General features: G+C 37.8%; 1 protein-coding gene across 1 annotated transcript; it reads right to left on the reverse strand.

Moving 5' to 3' along the window:
* Positions 1-12,385: 12,385 nt before the first annotated feature.
* On the reverse strand, positions 12,386-14,888 carry LOC137716203 (indole-3-acetic acid-amido synthetase GH3.6-like). Its single transcript, XM_068455617.1, has 3 exons — positions 14,457-14,888; positions 13,305-14,236; positions 12,386-13,183 (listed from the first exon to the last, which is right to left on the reverse strand). The coding sequence occupies exons 1-3, from the start codon at positions 14,780-14,782 to the stop codon at positions 12,597-12,599; spliced, it is 1,845 nt and encodes a 614-aa protein (XP_068311718.1). The 5' UTR covers positions 14,783-14,888; the 3' UTR covers positions 12,386-12,596.
* Positions 14,889-17,148: the final 2,260 nt, after the last annotated feature.

Raw genomic sequence — 17,148 nt, forward strand, 5'->3', positions numbered from 1 at the left:
TTGCTGATGTAGATATAGACGCAATATGTCTTAGCGTTGACTTCGTTGATGTATCATGGCTTCGTCGGGTTGATACATGCGATATAGTCTTCATGGATCGTCGTTGGCACTCAACAATGGATGAAAACACAACAAGTACTTCGAATATGCTCAACAAGAACTCTTAACCATATCTCACCTGTGGCGTAGTGAAGTGAGGTGAGTCTTGGAATGTTTCGAAGATTTCGCAACTAAGGTTATATCGTGGACATCCAAGATATTGCGACATCCCTAACAGTAAAGACATAACCATTTGGGGATTTTACCTTGTGCGGGTTCGATAAGTAACCAGCGTTAGCATAACAAACAAGACAAGCATCATTTCAAGGATCAGAGGGGTTGGATTCGCTCGAGATGCGTTGGGATTGCCCATGTAATACCTTCAGGGTACATCTTTAATATCAATTCAGTGGTTGCGTATAGGTGCTGTGCTGCATCTTTACTAAGATCAACAGTGAAGGAGATGTCCTGTCTAAATACAATGAGCTAAGTACAACGAAGCGCAAAGTTGAACTTAGATATGGAATTTCGGATTCCATAACCTCTTCAAGGGTCTCATTTGCATATAACGTATGGACGATCAAAGGTATACTCAAAAGTAACACATTCAAGGTGTAGTTCGATTGGTAGACCAAAATACTGTTAGAACAATGCTTCAACTTCAGGTCAAGGTATAAACGAGTTTCCCAAGATCTTTCATCTCAAATTCCATATTCAGGTGCGAGGTAGTTTTCTCAAGCTCTTCCAGAGTCTTAGTGATATTCGTGTCAACGACATAAATTGTAACTCTAGCAATTTGGAATAAGACTTCATAGTTTAACACGCAAAGGCATAATTCATATCCCTGACTGATCAAATAATCACTTAGACGAGTATACCACATCAGTCGAATTGTAAGTGAACGCCTCAAAACGAGTTAAGAGGGTGTTCCATGGTTTTAGAACTATTTGAACCAATCCATGTAATTCTTTAGGAACTTACATGTAAATCTCCATATCTATATCCCCATGGAGAAAACACCAACCACATTTTAGATGTTGCTATCAATCACATGACCTTTTGAGAGAAACCTTGCGCCGTAAGGCGTACATCATATCGCACTATTTCATTCATCTTATAACACTTCTTTTTCCACTTGTAACACAACAAGGTTACCTTGGGCAGTGTAGGAACAGCAGGTCTAATACACACTTTGGTAAGAAATTTGACCTGGATTGTAATTTCAGTTGTTCAATCAGTTCTATGTTGCCACTTAATCAACGGAACACGGTTCGATATCGTCGCTTTTCATTTATGTCGGTAGCTACCATATAAGTGAAAACATCATCGATGATAATCTCATTTCAATTCCATTTAGCTCATCCAAAGTATACTGGACTAAGAACTTTAAGTCTCGGGAGAAATCCGGATTAATCTCATGAGATGGAAATGATTTGAGACATCAATTGAGTTTAGATTCATTGTTGTGCCATGTCTTCCTCTTCCAGGGAAGTGAATCCTATGAACAAAATGATTTGTTGTGCTCCAGGCCAAGACAGATTGATTGGCTATCCGTCGATGTACCGGACCGTCCAACAGGGGCATACAAATCGTTTAACAGGGGCGGCACACCCTCCATGTTGACTCGACGTCCGTTGAGTATGTCTATCCTTGCAGGCATGTTTGCAACTAGTATATGATCTTGTCACTTTAACTAGATCAGAGGAATGTGTCTGGGGCAACATTCTGAAAACTATAATTCATCGCACTTGCTTATCACACTTGTGCGGTATAGGATCAAGATGAGACATAGTGGACAATGTCCATGCAAATTAGCGCCATTCTATAGGAACGCTGACGTTCTTATCTCCCCCTAACAGCGGGAAGACTGTCTTATTAAAGTGACAACCTGCAAATGAGCGGTAAAGAGATCGCATGCAAGGGCTCTAAGATAGCTAGTGTGAAGGAGAATCATGATCGACAAAAGATACACATCCTTCTTTGAGGACCCATGGTGGTACGTTGTGGTGGCACAACTTGGCACATGGAATGCTCACCCAAATGCGTAAATACGAAAATCGTCAGGTTCGTACCCAGTAACCAACTGTAACGTCATATAGGTTGGGTGGCAATGGGCCTCAAGGCGGACCAATATAACTGCGTACAAAGATTGCATAGCCCTAGGCAGAAACCGAAAACTTGGTACGTTTACCAAAATTCAGGCGATCATTTAAATTGTGCTTTATGATCACTAGGCGAGGCTCTTTGGCGTGAACGTAGGAATTCAACGTTTAATTATAAACCCAAAATACATGCAATACTTTATCGAAAACCGTTGAAATAAACTCTCCGGCATTATCCAGTCTCCCAGACCTTAAGGGATAGGTAGGGTGGTGAACCCTTAATCGGCCATGAGGTTTAGCAGCAATGTGTGTGGACAAACATGTGAGTTTGTCGATTCATCAACCAAAACCATAAGTATTTATATGGTCCGCATTTTGGTTGGATTAGTTCACATATATTCCCTTGAATCTATTGTGAAAAGAGAGTCGTGTCGTATCTTTGTGAGGAATGATATAGAAAATCAATTTCCTTAATAAGCATGCTTGGCAAAGTGTGCTTGTAGGCATAATATCCTTACCTTAGATAAGGAGATGTGTTGTATCATCATTGTTCGACCTAAGTGTCCCAAAAAGTCGTGCCAAAACAAGTAAACTGCTTAATCACTAGGCTCCAGGTCGGCTACATGTGGTGTATTTCCAATTGGAAGACAACCCATTGGCCCTAAATCAAAGCTTCAGGCTCATTTTTGGAGGTGGTGCAAAGATATTTCACTCTATTTTCTTCAGTGGTTTCATTTATGATAATTGTCATCTCAAAAATCCTTCAAAATTCAATATCATGGAGAATTTAAGGACCCTTAAATGGTAATTCAGTACCATTCATACAACGAGGAGCGTGTCAATGCTCTTAATCAGGTTGGATAGACTTGAAGTCATTGTTAGAGATGTGATTTAGGTGTAAAGTTAGTGTGCGTAGTACGCATTAATCCAGACAACTAACTTTCCCACATTCCTACCTAATCACGTGTTTAATTGAATTGGTCACATGTATTAAGAAACATGATTCAATTAACTCATATTCGAGGATAATATCAATAAGATTATCCATAAATAAAACATACACCAAGCTTGAATCCAAGAACATGGAAAAATGTTCACAAAGTAAATGGTTTACTAAGGGGATTCAGCCAACAAGGCCATCCATGTCAAAATTTTACTCTTCCAACAATGTTTGGTGGAGAAAAATTAGTCTCACATATTGACTACTAGAATGGTACTCCTCAACAACATTGGTAGGGGCACGAACAGGTGCATAACCAATGATCTATTCCATCGATACGGAAGTAAATTTTGCAGGGTTGAGGTTCCAGAATATTATCCTTTATTCTTGAAGTTTTAGGTCTTAGGTACCAAGGATCATGCTTCGGGCATGATGCCATACTTTGGCAGGCCCTAATTCTACCCTATGTTTGTAGTAGTTATAAGATCCAAGAATTTGGTAAACTTCCGTTTTCTACACTACTGCTTTAGGGGCGAGTTAGAAACATGGAAGAACGAGAAAAGTATTCTGCAATCAAAATTCGATCTGATTTATAAACTTCAGAATTGTACTCATTCATAGACATAATCATGGTGTGCTCTAGGCAATGTCTTTCATGATTAGACAATCTGTAGGAGCGAGCCAAAGAGCCATGGAATCGTCGTTCATGAGGTACTTCCGTTGGTAATGCTTCGGGCATAAGTCTTCGAATGAAGATCATGACGGAGGCTTATTCAACTCTTCCATGCCATTGTTGGCTTCAATCGTTTCTCAGCTTCTTGATAGTCAAGTGGAGATTCACGTCTTGTACCCCACATAAAGTGGTTTCTATTAGAAAACATCCAAATCAGAAAAATCGAACTTGTGATGGTTCGACAATCCACTGAATTGGAGGGAACAAGATTGTGATTGGTGTTATAGGAATGAATCATCCATAAGCATCAAAGTTAGAACATTCGGATTCTAAGACATGGTTTTCATGAAAAATTCGGGTTTTCATGGGTGTATTGTTTTGTGAAAACTTCAGGTTTCAAAGGCACTAAATTTAAAACTACAGGTTCAATTTAGTTTATGAACGTTTAGTTCATAAAAGAGAGGTTCCTGCAAGAAACACATAATGCAATATACAATAAGTGTAGTGGATTTGAGTTACTTCAGGGACTCAAGTGTGAGTGCTTCGGGACTACGAAAGTATGTCAACGGTTCAAACTATAAAAATAAATTATTGAATCGTTAATGTCCAAAAGTGGGCTTCAGGCTAATAATTTTAGATTAATTATCAGATTAATGGACTGCATATCACTTTTAATTAATTCAATAGATCAGGACCATTCGGGGTCAATCGTAGAAGCAAAAATAATGACTTCGGGTCATATTCACTTTAGATGGCGGCGGGCCAAGTGACAAGTGAATTATAATTTAATTAGCATTAACCAAAAACGTCCCAAAAATATTTGGGTATGGTTAAGAAGCGGGGGATGCCAAAATATGGCATCGGGTCAAAAAAGGGATGCAGCCCAACATATTTAGGTTGGCTGCAGTACATGGGACAGGGCTGCAGGCCTGTTAGGCCTTGGGGAAATGGCTGCAAAGCAGCTCAGTTCGCTGCAGTGCAAGCTATAAGCTTGTTGCAGATTGGGCCAAGGGGATGGGAAGAGCCCAACACGTGCTGGTATGTTGCTTGAATGATTGTAGGCCTAGCAACTTTCACAAACCCAATCCGTGACACTGGCACAAGCTACTGGCTTGGTGCGGCTCGGCATGGATGAAGCCCAGCATGTTGGCTTCAAGTTTTGGGCCAAGAAGCTTAGCAAGGCTAGCTTCTGCGGAGATGGGTCGAGGTATGGATTGAAGTTGTAGGCCCAATCGTATGGAACCCAAGTATGCGGATCCAGCAACAGTAAAAAACCCAGGCTGTGGCCTTAGCCAAAAAATTCTCGTAACCTTGTTTTTTCTTTTTCGAAATTTCTTGGGTTTGAAAAACCCTAATTACTTCTAATTTATTTCTATATTTTGACTCAAAATTCCACATAGCATATATGTGTAATGCATGAAACAATATATATATATATATATATATATATATATATATATATATATATATAGATTAACAAATATATAAACATATACAATATAAATATCGGAAGGAAAATATAAACATGGGGGGGGGGGGGGTTCATGCATCATAGGGAATGTTTTTATGCTTCAAGGTCATTTCAAATATCTTACTTTATCTTAAGGGTACTTGATTGACAAAAAACAATAAAAGCCTTTGAATTTGTAGAAGATCCTCCTTGGTGACATATCTAATCAGATTGAATAGGATTTGAGGAAGTTCAAACGCCTCAGACCCATCTACTTGCCCTGACCAGCGAACTCCAACAAAGATGCAACCAAACATACTGGAAGGGCAAACACACTCGTCTTACTCCGGGTCAAATTAGAACAAAGCAAGGGATTGAGCTGCGTGAAAGCCGTTGCGTGTTAGCGTATCTCTTGCTCGTTGGCGCGGAATTGCATCTCCAATGCGTTGTATCACGTTCAACACATAAAAATTAAATTGAATTAATAGCATGTAGATCAATTCAAAATACTAAATTAATCATAAAAAGAATAATTAAAACGTAATACTCCCTTGATTGAAAATCAAACTTTCTTTAGCGCAGTATCAAGAGCGTGCTGATAACGTGTTGTAGGCATAATTTACTGAACAATTATAAATGCCAAAAAGAGAGAGAGGGTGCGGCATAGAGAGAGAAGGAGAGAGATGTGTAATTGTGGGTGTGTTCTATTCCACTCCATTGTGCCTTTATTTATAGTAGTAGGGAAGGTTAACTCCTTACCCTTTAGGATTACAACTCTTAATAGGTAATCTACTCCTAATAGGAATATAAGAGATATCCCTAGATATACTAGGATTTACACAATCACATTCCTAATCTAATAGGACTGCAACACTTATGAGTTAATAAACCGATAATTTAAATTTCTCTCTTCTTGATCTTCAATCATCCTTTGGTCCATCATTGTTTGATAAATTGTCGCAAAACAAAAGGCATGGTCTAATTTCTCTATCAATATTCGACTCTCACCTCTCTCTCATTCATCTCTCTTGTAGTCACCCTCACATGTCGTTGTTCTGTAATTGCTCCAGTAATGTGGCCTTGATCGTCAATACTAATTGATAGCTGGGTGTTCCCCTTCTGCTAGTAATGATGTACGTACTTGTGCTTGCATTATTTTTGTTTCGAAAGCCTAGAAATTTCTCAAGTGCACGGTTGATGGTTTGCGATAAAACCACCTATATAACTCAGAGGATAAGAACAATCGAACTTGGGTGTAAAGAGCAGGCACATTGCCTTGAATGCTAACCTAATCGACATATCTTGGAGTTTGGTTTTTCCTTGTATATCTTTGAAGAAAATACAAGAATTTTTTTTCTTCAGACGATAGGAGAGTCTTTATTTATTTATTTATTTATTTTTGAGGAATTTGAGAGTCTATTAGATGCAAGTTGTAACTTTTTAATTCTTTGCTAAATATTTTTTTAACAAATATTATGTGCTAAATATTAAATAATCAAAACAGTTTTTGTTGTGAAATCCCCTATGATTTACTGCACAAGAGGATCTCTATTGTTAGAGGTAATTAAAGTAGGCAAAATTGTACTACAAAAGTTGACGGGACATGTCTACTCAATTGTATCTCATGATTTTTTTTTTTTTTTTCCCAATAGGTTAGGCAAATCAAGTGGGTAATTTATATTTTTACTATTTTTTCCTCTATAATATATAGTTTTTATATATATATATATATATTAATATGTTGATAAAATATGTACAAGAGGATAAAACATAAAAAGAAGTGAATTTTTTGAAAAAAAAAAAAAAAAAAAAAAAAAAACCCTTGCCTAAACTTTCAAACCGGAATCAAGGAAAAAAAAGGTCAATATTACAAAATAAAAGAGAAAAGATGTAATCACTTAATACAACTATCTTAAATCAAGATGTCTGCTATTATATCCGGTGATTCCTTGAAAAGTCACCTCATGTTGCTCTCCGATTACTACTCTTGCAAGCCTATGTGCTGCTTAATTTGTTTCTCGTCTAACATGAATAAGTTTAAATTAAGAGAAAACTTGAAGGAATAAGTGAATATTATCATTTATTGGCTCCAAATTAGAGGTATCATCACCTTGTTGTTGCTTAGTAGCTATTGTAAGGGCAAAATCTCCTTCAAGCTCGACTTCAGTAGCTTGCAACTCCTCTACAAACATGACAGCCCTTCTTGCAGCAATTAACTCAGCTTGCAACGGCGATACCACGTCCTCATATGGAGTTGTTTATTTTGTAGTTTTATTTTTTGAGTTTTGTTACCTTTTGGCATATGAAATATTTTATTAGAAAAGAAATGTCGGTCTGAAATGCCTCCGCATGGTGTGGTAGGCAATACTGCCTATTTTACGGTTGATCTACTCAATTGCTATACAACAACAACAACAACAACAACAACAAAACTTTCTCCTACTAAATAAGGTCGGCTATATGAATCATAGAACATCATTGTGCTTGGTTCTATGATGCATCTTCCGTTAGATCCAAGTACTCTAAGTCTTTTCTTATAGTTTCTTCCAAAGTTCTTCTAGGTTTTCCTCTACTCCTTCGGCCCTGAACCTTTGTCATGTAATTGCATCTTCTAACCGGAGCGTCAGTAGGCCTTCGTTTCACCTGTCCAAATCACCATAACGATTTTCTCTCATATTTCCTTCAATTTCGGCTACTCCTACTTTATCTCGGAACTCAATTACTATTCTATTGAAACTAATTTGAATTAGCGTGACTCATGAAAATGAATTTGTCTACTCGATCACATGTGTTACTTTGCATATAAGAGGAGCTAAAGAAACATTACGGATCTCAACCGTTGAACCAAAATGAAAAAAATTCAACCCATAACTTCTTAATCATTACACTTAATTTGAATAATTCGATAACAAGAGTTGGGAGATTAGTCAATACCACCTAAAATGAATTTCCAAATTAAAAGTTATGGTACCACCAATCAATGCAAAGTGTCCGTGTTCTGCCACGTGGCCGCACCAAACCAAAGCTAGGCCACCTTCCTCCAATGGCACTGCCACCACCGGATTCCATTTACGCCGAGAATTTGCACAGTTTAGGTTGTGGCCGACCAGATGAAAACTCGGAACGACTTTCCCACGTGGATCTCTTTACTCTCATTGGCCCAACAAGGTGGGGTCCCTTCTCTTTTAGAGCAACAGAAGCAACCAGTAAGTCAGGTCAACCATGCTCACAGCCACGTGGCCAGATCTCCAACACGGTCCCCCTTCGTGTTGAAGGGGAGCAAAGTATTCTATGCTCCTCCCTTGTCGTGACTGCATGGACTGCGGGACCCACATTAGGGTAAATATAACTGTATAAGATAATCGGTACCTGGAAATCAGCCTTCCTCGCCGATTTGCCGCATGCGAAAATATTTCAACGACTGCAATAATCGCGAGGACGAAACTTATTTGGGAATTATATGCATTATCTTTGTTTACTTTATTTAATTTAATTGTCGTAAATAAAGAAATATGTGATGGGCAAGAAAATTTGAAGAACTTTTTGCGAGGATAGTTTACATGCCGTTATCAGAAGAATAGTTGGAGACGCCAAATCTTTTAGGCTATATTTGCTCCAGGAAGTAAGCCATTCAGCCTAACTTTGCTCTATCAAAAGAATAGCGATACATTTTAATGAGTTAAAGGACCAATGATAATGAATTTTTAGTTGAGGGATCATGACTACAACTTACTCTTTCTTTAAATCATTAAAGAAAGAACCCAACTATCAACCACCATAGAAAAAACCCACATAATGTAGCATTGCATAGTGGGATAGGATAGATTGTCACTCGAATTAGAAGTTCTCATTAAGATAGATAGGATATATTGATTTGTTGTTATCCTATTTTTGTAATTTATCGCATGTGTAAGATTGTTTTATCTTATGTGTGTAAGTTGAAGTTGGTATTGGGGATAAATTTTACGTTTTCCAATTTTTTTTAAATTATTGTTGTTATTATTATTACTAGCATTTGTCTACACATTTTGTGTGTATGAACACATTTTTTTAGAAAATGAGAAGGAGAGAGGGAGAGAGGGAGAGGGAGAGAGAACGTGGGGGGAGTGGGAGGTTTTTGTTTTTAGTTTTTTTATTTTTTTTTATTTTTTTATTTTATTTTTTATATTAGAGGTATTTTAATATCACTTGTAGGTAATGTCACATCCCGGCCTGGGACGGATTACTTCCCGGGTCCGCTCCACCACCTTAGCACGATATTGTCCGCTTTGGGCTTACCATTCCCTCACGGTTTTGTTTTTGGGAACTCACGAGCAACTTCCCAGTGGGTCACCCATCATGGGATTGCTTTAGCCCTCTTCTCGCTTAACTTCGGAGGAACTCACGAGCAACTTCCCAGTGGGTCACCCATCATGGGATTGCTCAAGCCCCCTTTTCGCTTAACTTCGGAGTTCCCATGGAACCTGAAGCCTGTGAGCTCCCAAAAGGCCTCGTGCTAGGTAGGGATGAGAATATACATATAAGGATCACACCCCTGGTTGATGTGGGATGTCACAGGTAAGGTTTAAATAAAAAACAGTAAAATTTGGACATGTGAAATTACATTATTGCCCATCAATTTTTTTTGTGTGATAGAAGATTAAGTAGTTTTTTCACCCTCTTTTGGTTGATAAAGAGGGTTTCATTAATTAATAGAGATTATTATTATGATTAAGGGGAATGAGAGGGAAACTATTACAATAATTTAAAGAGACATGAGAGTTTCAAACTCAAAACGCATGAATAGAAACCCAACATCTTATTCATTAGGATATTGAACCACATGCATAAGATAAGAACTTGGATATGGAATTATTCTCTAACAAGGTGCTTAGGTAAACATCCTTGACCATCCTGGTTTTTTTAGAATATAGGATGGATATATGTGTAATGAGGATAGGGTATTAGGTTTCTACGTATGCATTCCAGATTCAAAACTTTCACTTTTCAAAATTAATGTAATACTTTTGAACCCTCCCATCTCCCCCTTAATAATAGTAACTAAAAAAAATTATTTTACGAATGACACTATGCTGTGTTCTTGTTGTTTATCGAAAAAAAGAAAATGGAATCAATGTTCTTATGTCCAATACTATAGTTTGTAAAATATAAATAAGCTCTCACATGGTATAATTAATTAAGTCATAATCCATAATTCTGCGATCTTGCTCTTATTCTAGTGGAACTTTTATTCTCAACAACAATATAGAAAGGTTCGAATTCCTCAGGCTCAGTGATAAAATTGTTTATATTATTTGAAGAATGCATGTATGTCGTTGAGAGAGAAAACTAGGTCAGAACTTAATTTGTTAGGTTAAGAGTTCGATTATCTTTTGTTCCAGCCAATGAACGATTATCTTTTGTTCCAAAGAAAGTCATAAAAAATATCAAATATTTGTTCTATAACAGCCATGTACGTGGCAACAGACTCACTTGTTAATCAGTGTCATATCCTTCTCCTCCGCTGTAGTAGCATTTAGTTGGGTGGCGAACAAAGGAGTGGACAGTCTTGTTATTTTTAGTGCTTGACTACTGCTTTGATTCAACATGGTGAAGACAAGGGCATATGAATACAGTAGCTGGTGCTGTATGAATTATCTTGTCTTCTCACAAGCAAACAGTACTCGTACCATAACTACTGCTTCTGAAAATGGCCTTTCTCCTTTTATTTGAGACCTGAATTTCTGTCTCTAAATTTGTCTCCATCTTTTTCTGGGTTTGTCTGCTATGGTTATTATGATTTTGTCTGCCTAATGGACTCTCTGAAAATGCGTTTTGGCTTTTCCTTCAATTCAAAAATATCAAAAACTGCTTTTGTTTTCTCCTATCAAAGACAATGGCCAAACAGGGAACAACTTCTGCTTCAACCTTATCTGTCCTTTCCCTTCCAAATCAAAGCACCAAGCACTTCTTTGTCCCTTGAGTCTTTGACGGTTTGCGCCAAATTTCTGGATAATTATCAATGCCCCAATCCAAAAAAATACTCAAATACAAAATAAATAATGCCAAAGTATTGGTGCTATTGCATGCAATTTTGTCTCATACATTAAATTTTGGTTTTCACTAATCTATATATAAATCCAAACTTTGCAATATGACCATATACAGCCCTCATAGTTTCTTGAATTTAATTCCTTCTATATACATAATTTCTTGAATTAAATTCCACGACATTTGCTTGGTCACCTTGTCTAGCAAAGAAAGGAATTAGTTTATCTTTATCCAATTCTATATATCTTCATATGCCTAATTTTCTTGGATAAATTCTACATTATTTTTTTTTAGACAAATGATTGAATAGTACACTAAATTCATCTAAATCTAAGTTTAAAAATTATATAGTTTCATTACATTTAAGTACACATGGTGAAGTACAATACTGTAGCCAACTTGGTTAAACAATATTGTCTTCATGTGATTACAATACTCCATCTGGGTCATAACCTTTTTCCTTAAGTCGCATTATTTGGTCACTTTGACTAGCTCCTGGAACAAGTCACTGGGAGGAATATGATACTTTATCTTTAGAAAAGTGTTATCTTTCTCATTGTTTTTATATTAGTAACTCAATTACTACATATAATACTAACAAAAAAAAAATCACTACATATAATATGGGAAAAGTTTGTGACCCTTTTTCTTGAGTGAAAAAGAAAGGACTTGGAATTCTGAGACTTACCGAGTGCCGTTATAAAGCACATGAGACTTCAGTGGACAGGAATCCTGGCAGGATCTAGGAATCAAATTCCCATGAATTTTTTTTTTTTTTTTAACAAATAATATTATCCGGTTGGACTTAACCTCATAATAGATTAACAATAATGTGGTTCAAATTCACCTTTGACGAGAAGCAAACTTAAGATCTCTCACTTATAAGTAAAGAAGAATACCATTAGACCGTGGTACTAAGTTACCGAAAAACTTTTTTTCTTAATGAAAAAAAAAAGTTTCATGGCTACTTAGTACTACAATCTAAGTGGCCATGAAACTTATTAATTCAAGTAAATAAAAATAACTCTTTTCCATAAATAAATAAATACAGCTAATTAAACAATAAAGAAAAAGAGTTTCCTTGAAACTGGAACAGTTTTTTGTACATGGTAGAAAAAGGAGCTATAAACTTCCAAAAAAAAAAAGCAGTACTCTAAAAACTTCCAAAAAAAAATAAAATGAGAGAGATGAAAATAAAAAACATAAGGTTAACCTAATTAATTAAAATGGTAGTAGTTACTACTCTTTCCCTAAGATGATTACAAAAGCACTTCTTGTGAACCTCCGTGAAAGCAGCTTCTTCTAAAATCAGTGGGCCAAAAGCTACTCCATTCCCCTTCCATTTCATTTTTTAATCCCTTCCTAATCAATGTTGCACCATTGCTTGTGGCCTGGGACCCACTTGGGGCACTTGGGGCTATAGTAGTTTGAGACCACCCTTGTGGTCAAGAGCTCCACAATGGGTGCAAATTTCACACACCTAGGGGTCTTGTATTGGTTAATGGAAGCTCCCAAGCTAATGGCATAGTCCATGAGCTTGTCAAACGTCCCCGTCTCGACAACCTTGATCTCGAGTGGTCCGATGGACTTGTCGGAGGCCCGGCCTTGCCGGTAGACGCTGTTCAGGGACTCTTCGACGGTGAGGCAACAGTCCTCAAAGACCGAGGGTGGGATTGGAGTTGTCCCATTGAGGCTAAGTTCCCAAAAGAGCACATAGTGTCCCGGGATTGTTGTTGTGTCCGCATAGCTAGTATATTCCGTCACGGTGGCATCGAACGGGACCAAATGGTTCACGGCATTTTTCACTGCGTTTTGGAGCTCCACCTCATCAGTCTTGTCCGAGTCAATGCTCAGGACAACATTTTTCCTGCATATGAAGTTGAACTGCGGTGCCTTGTTCTTGAATGAGGCCACTCTTAGCACATCCCCCACTCTGTAGCGGTACAGTCCTGCGGATTAAACAGTCCCATGTCAATCTTCAGCACCAAAAATAACAAAATTTGTAATTTCATGAATTAAACCACTTAAAACACAAAAAATTTAAATAAAAAAAATAAAGTTACCACTTACCAGCATATGTTGTGACAACAAGCTCATATTCTTGTCCAAGCTTCACATCTGCAAGATCAACTAGTTCTTGCTGCTCCTTCTCATTGAGTGATTTGCGGACAGAGACGGGATTAGTATTAATCCCATTGTTCCTCTGGACTGGGAGGAACTCAAAGTATCCCATGGTGGGAATAAGAGTGTAGGACACTTCACTGGGTTTGCACAGAGGGTTTAGATTAACACCAAAGTAGCACTCCGAAGAGGCATACATAGTGCAAACCAGAGGCAGTCCGTTGCTGTAATAGTCCAGTGTCGGAATATACTGGGACATAGTCCCGGTCACAATCACATCCACATACTTTGTGTTTGGCCAAAGCCTGGTAATAATCCCATGCCAAGAGTCCTTCCGGCACTCACCCTCAATGAAACTTGCAAGCTTCGGATCAGGCTTAAGGATCTTCATCACTGCCTCGCGGACTGACGGGTCTGTAATCTGGGGGTTAAGAGTCCCGGAGGCTATGTCCTTGCACAATATAGTCCAGTGCTTCTCAAGAAACCTGATGGCCCGGATGAAGCCAGAGGCGAAAACAGCACCGACTCGGAGGACTTCCTTGTTCTGGCAGAGACCGCAGAGGAGTTGGGAGTACATGCTTTGGTAGGAGTCCGGGCAGAGGATGGTCTCATTGGGGCTGGTGTAGTTAGTGTAAGGGTCATAGGGTCTTTGTTTGAAATGTGAGCTTTTGTAGTAGCTTGTTAGGACCGGCCTGGCCACAAGTCCGCCGGGGGTTTTGGCCTCGGATTTTATGAACAAAAAGTACATTCCTTTGCCCTTGTCCAGTCCGGGGACATACTGGCTCATCACAGGCATCAGCAGACTGTAAAGTAAAGACCTCCTCTCTAGCTCCTCTTCAATTGTTGGCATCAGTTTTCTTTCCCCTCCGGATGTGCCAGAACTGCAACAAAAACAAGCCCATTTAGCCTAACCATTAAAATAACCGCAGGCCTAGACGTGAGTTGGCTACAACAGTATGCTCCACCCAAGTTCGAATCCCAGTCCAGTTGTTTACTAATTATTTATAATATTAATATCGCTTGAATCAACAAAACCATCCAAATAATCAATTACAAAAGTTAATCTAAAGGCATGAAGAAATGTAAAATGTAAAAACGCACCTGGTCAAAAACTCAGAAATGGGCTTGGAACAGAGGATATGGGAGGTGTCACCATTGGCGATACGGTTGATATCTGACTGGATATCTTCGTATTTGATAACGGGCATGATTTTTTTGAAAGTGTCACGGTCAGTGTGACCGTTGAGGCCGTGGCGCTGCAAGTACTCGACGTGAGCATTACGGGTGAGGATTTCAGCGAGGACTCGTTTTTGAACCTCGTGGGGGGTTTTTGTGACTTCTTCGATGAAGTGAAGGATCTTGTTGTTCTTGTCTTGGAGGTTATAGTCCTCCGTGGGATTCAGAAATTTCTTCGGTGCTTCAGGCATGGTGTTTGTGCGTAGTTTGGAATTAGAGAGAGAGAGAGATTGGTTTGAAACTGTATGAGAGAGAGAGAGAGATTGGTTTGAAACTGTATGAGAGAGAGAGAGAGAGAGAGAGAGAGAGAGATGGTGTGATGAAAACTAGATGATGGTTTAGGTGTGGGGGAGAAAGAAGGGAGAACCGGTGTTTATATAGAGCAGGAAAATGGAGGTGGCTTTGCTTTCACCTGGAGGGTTATATGGGGATGGGAAAGTAAATACAACAATAAAAGGAAGGGCATAGTTGTAAATATCCACCATTAGTATCATTTTGTTTTCCTTTTCTCAACATTTGCTACTCTCACATGAAAACATGGAGTTTCTATTCATTCATTGCCGTCCTTGGCTAATTCCACTAAGTATCTCATTCCGTTGTTGGACTAGATTGTGAACTTGAATCCCTCATTTAATTAAGAGTTCCGCAACATGCTATGCAAGATTGTAGTTCGATAAAAAAAAACATATGTGTTAGAGACTAGGCAGTTAATTCGAATCGTTCATTCAACAAAGAGTATAGTAATATAACATGCCACATTAGCGTTACATTACATCATATATCAAACTACCGACGTGTTACACTACTAGTTGAATTAGACTTTTAAATTGTATTACACATTTAATAAAAAGTTTAAGAATATAACATGTAAGACTATCGACATGCTACATTACTAGCTAAACTGTACAATTATTCTAAATTATTCAATCAGTCAAATTCTGTCAACATAACAAAGCAACCACAAAAATAAAATCAAAAGTGAAGCAACTTTCCTATGATGTACATCAAATCTTTACGAACCTAAATCCCTTTCCCAATTGGACAATTCTATTTCATGGAAATCCCACTAACTTTAGCTCAAAATGAAATATTAATTTATAAAAATCTTAAAATGAAATCACCTTTATATGAACTTTGTCATTTTGGAAGCTTAAGTAAGCTTAAGTTTTTAACCCATTTTAAAACCCCTTTTTCCTCTTGCGAAAGTAGTGGACTACTTGCTTACTACAGTGCATATCAAAGGGTACTTGTCGTACAAGGAAAAAAAAATTAAAAACTTTGAAGGCCTTTGAAACTCTTAAACAAATATTTACAGCCGGCAATATCCGGTAAACCTGCAGTAGGTACACTCTTTACATGCGCGCATGTACCATGGATGTATCACAAAATACCGGCAGTCACTTCATTTATTTTTTATCGCCGGTGGTGTTGCATTACCCGGTAATCAGAATTGAAAAACGACGTAACGATGATATTTTAACGTGATACTTACTATTACTTTTACTACATATTTGTATTATTATATTTTTTTAATAAAGATGAGATCTACATACGTTAACAGATCCTACCTTCATTAAAGAGATGGTACACATGTGTAGCATTAATCTTTAGTCAATGTTTAGCAAGTATAATCTGGGAGAAGAAGAATAGTGTGTGCTATAGTGTACCGAAAAAGACGTGAAAGGTTACTTGTTCAAGTATTCAATTGGGACTAGCCAGTTGGCTGCCAACTTGAATGCAAATAGGTAGTAAATATAATATTACTCTTTAGTCAAGTTTAGCAATGTTTAGCGAGTATAATTCGGAAGAAAAGAATAATGTGCGCAGTTATGTGCGGTAAAAGACTTGGAGGGTTACTTGTTCAAGTATCCAAGTGGGAGCAGCCAGCTGGCTGCCAACTTGGTTTGTCGACACGTGTACGATTGGACCTCCTGTGCCTGCACGTTGTTAGTCTGTTGGGGAGTACATTTTTCTTCGGCTGGAACTCCTCCAATACTGCAAAATGTTATCTCAGATTTGCTTTGCAAAGAATTTATTTCTACGACTCGACAACCCGTGACAAGTTAATCTCTACCTTTTGTTCTTGATGCGTATGGTGAGTATTCCCAATAATTAAAGCATTAATCTCATTCCATTTGAAGAAGGGGTGGAACCTGAAATATATGACATGCCTTCATCTCGATATCCAAAATAATCACATTCTATTATCTTGCTACATTTCATAAACAAAATTTATACGTATGATTTAGATGGTTTCAGCATATGCATTTATTAAATGACTTGCATCATCTTCGAGTGTCCGCCAGCACGTGACCATCCCGATATCTTAGAACATCAGAATCGGAACGTGTCAATATAAAAGGCACATTTATATATCCAACTAAAGGTGCTCAGTAAAGATGATGAATGATAATATATAAACCTTTTTAGACATTGATGGCCAACTACTGTTGTGACAATTTACTAATGAGAATATTTAATGAGCTTGACAAAAGAGTAAATAAACTATATATGATTTTGGAGGGAACAAAATCATGGGTGGCATTGAAATTTGGGG

This window comes from Pyrus communis, chromosome 14 (genome assembly GCF_963583255.1).
Source record: "Pyrus communis chromosome 14, drPyrComm1.1, whole genome shotgun sequence".
Classification (NCBI taxonomy): Eukaryota; Viridiplantae; Streptophyta; class Magnoliopsida; order Rosales; family Rosaceae; genus Pyrus; species Pyrus communis.

Excerpts from the sequence above, each read along its gene's own strand:
- LOC137716203 (XM_068455617.1), bottom strand. The coding sequence starts at position 14,782 with ATGCCTGAAGCACCGAAGAAATTTCTGAATCCCACGGAGGACTATAAC. Across the intron at positions 14,237-14,456 it reads ATTTCTGAGTTTTTGACCAG|TTCTGGCACATCCGGAGGGG; the intron begins GTGCGTTTTTAC and ends TTTTTGTTGCAG. Across the intron at positions 13,184-13,304 it reads TGTTGTCACAACATATGCTG|GACTGTACCGCTACAGAGTG; the intron begins GTAAGTGGTAAC and ends TTTAATCCGCAG.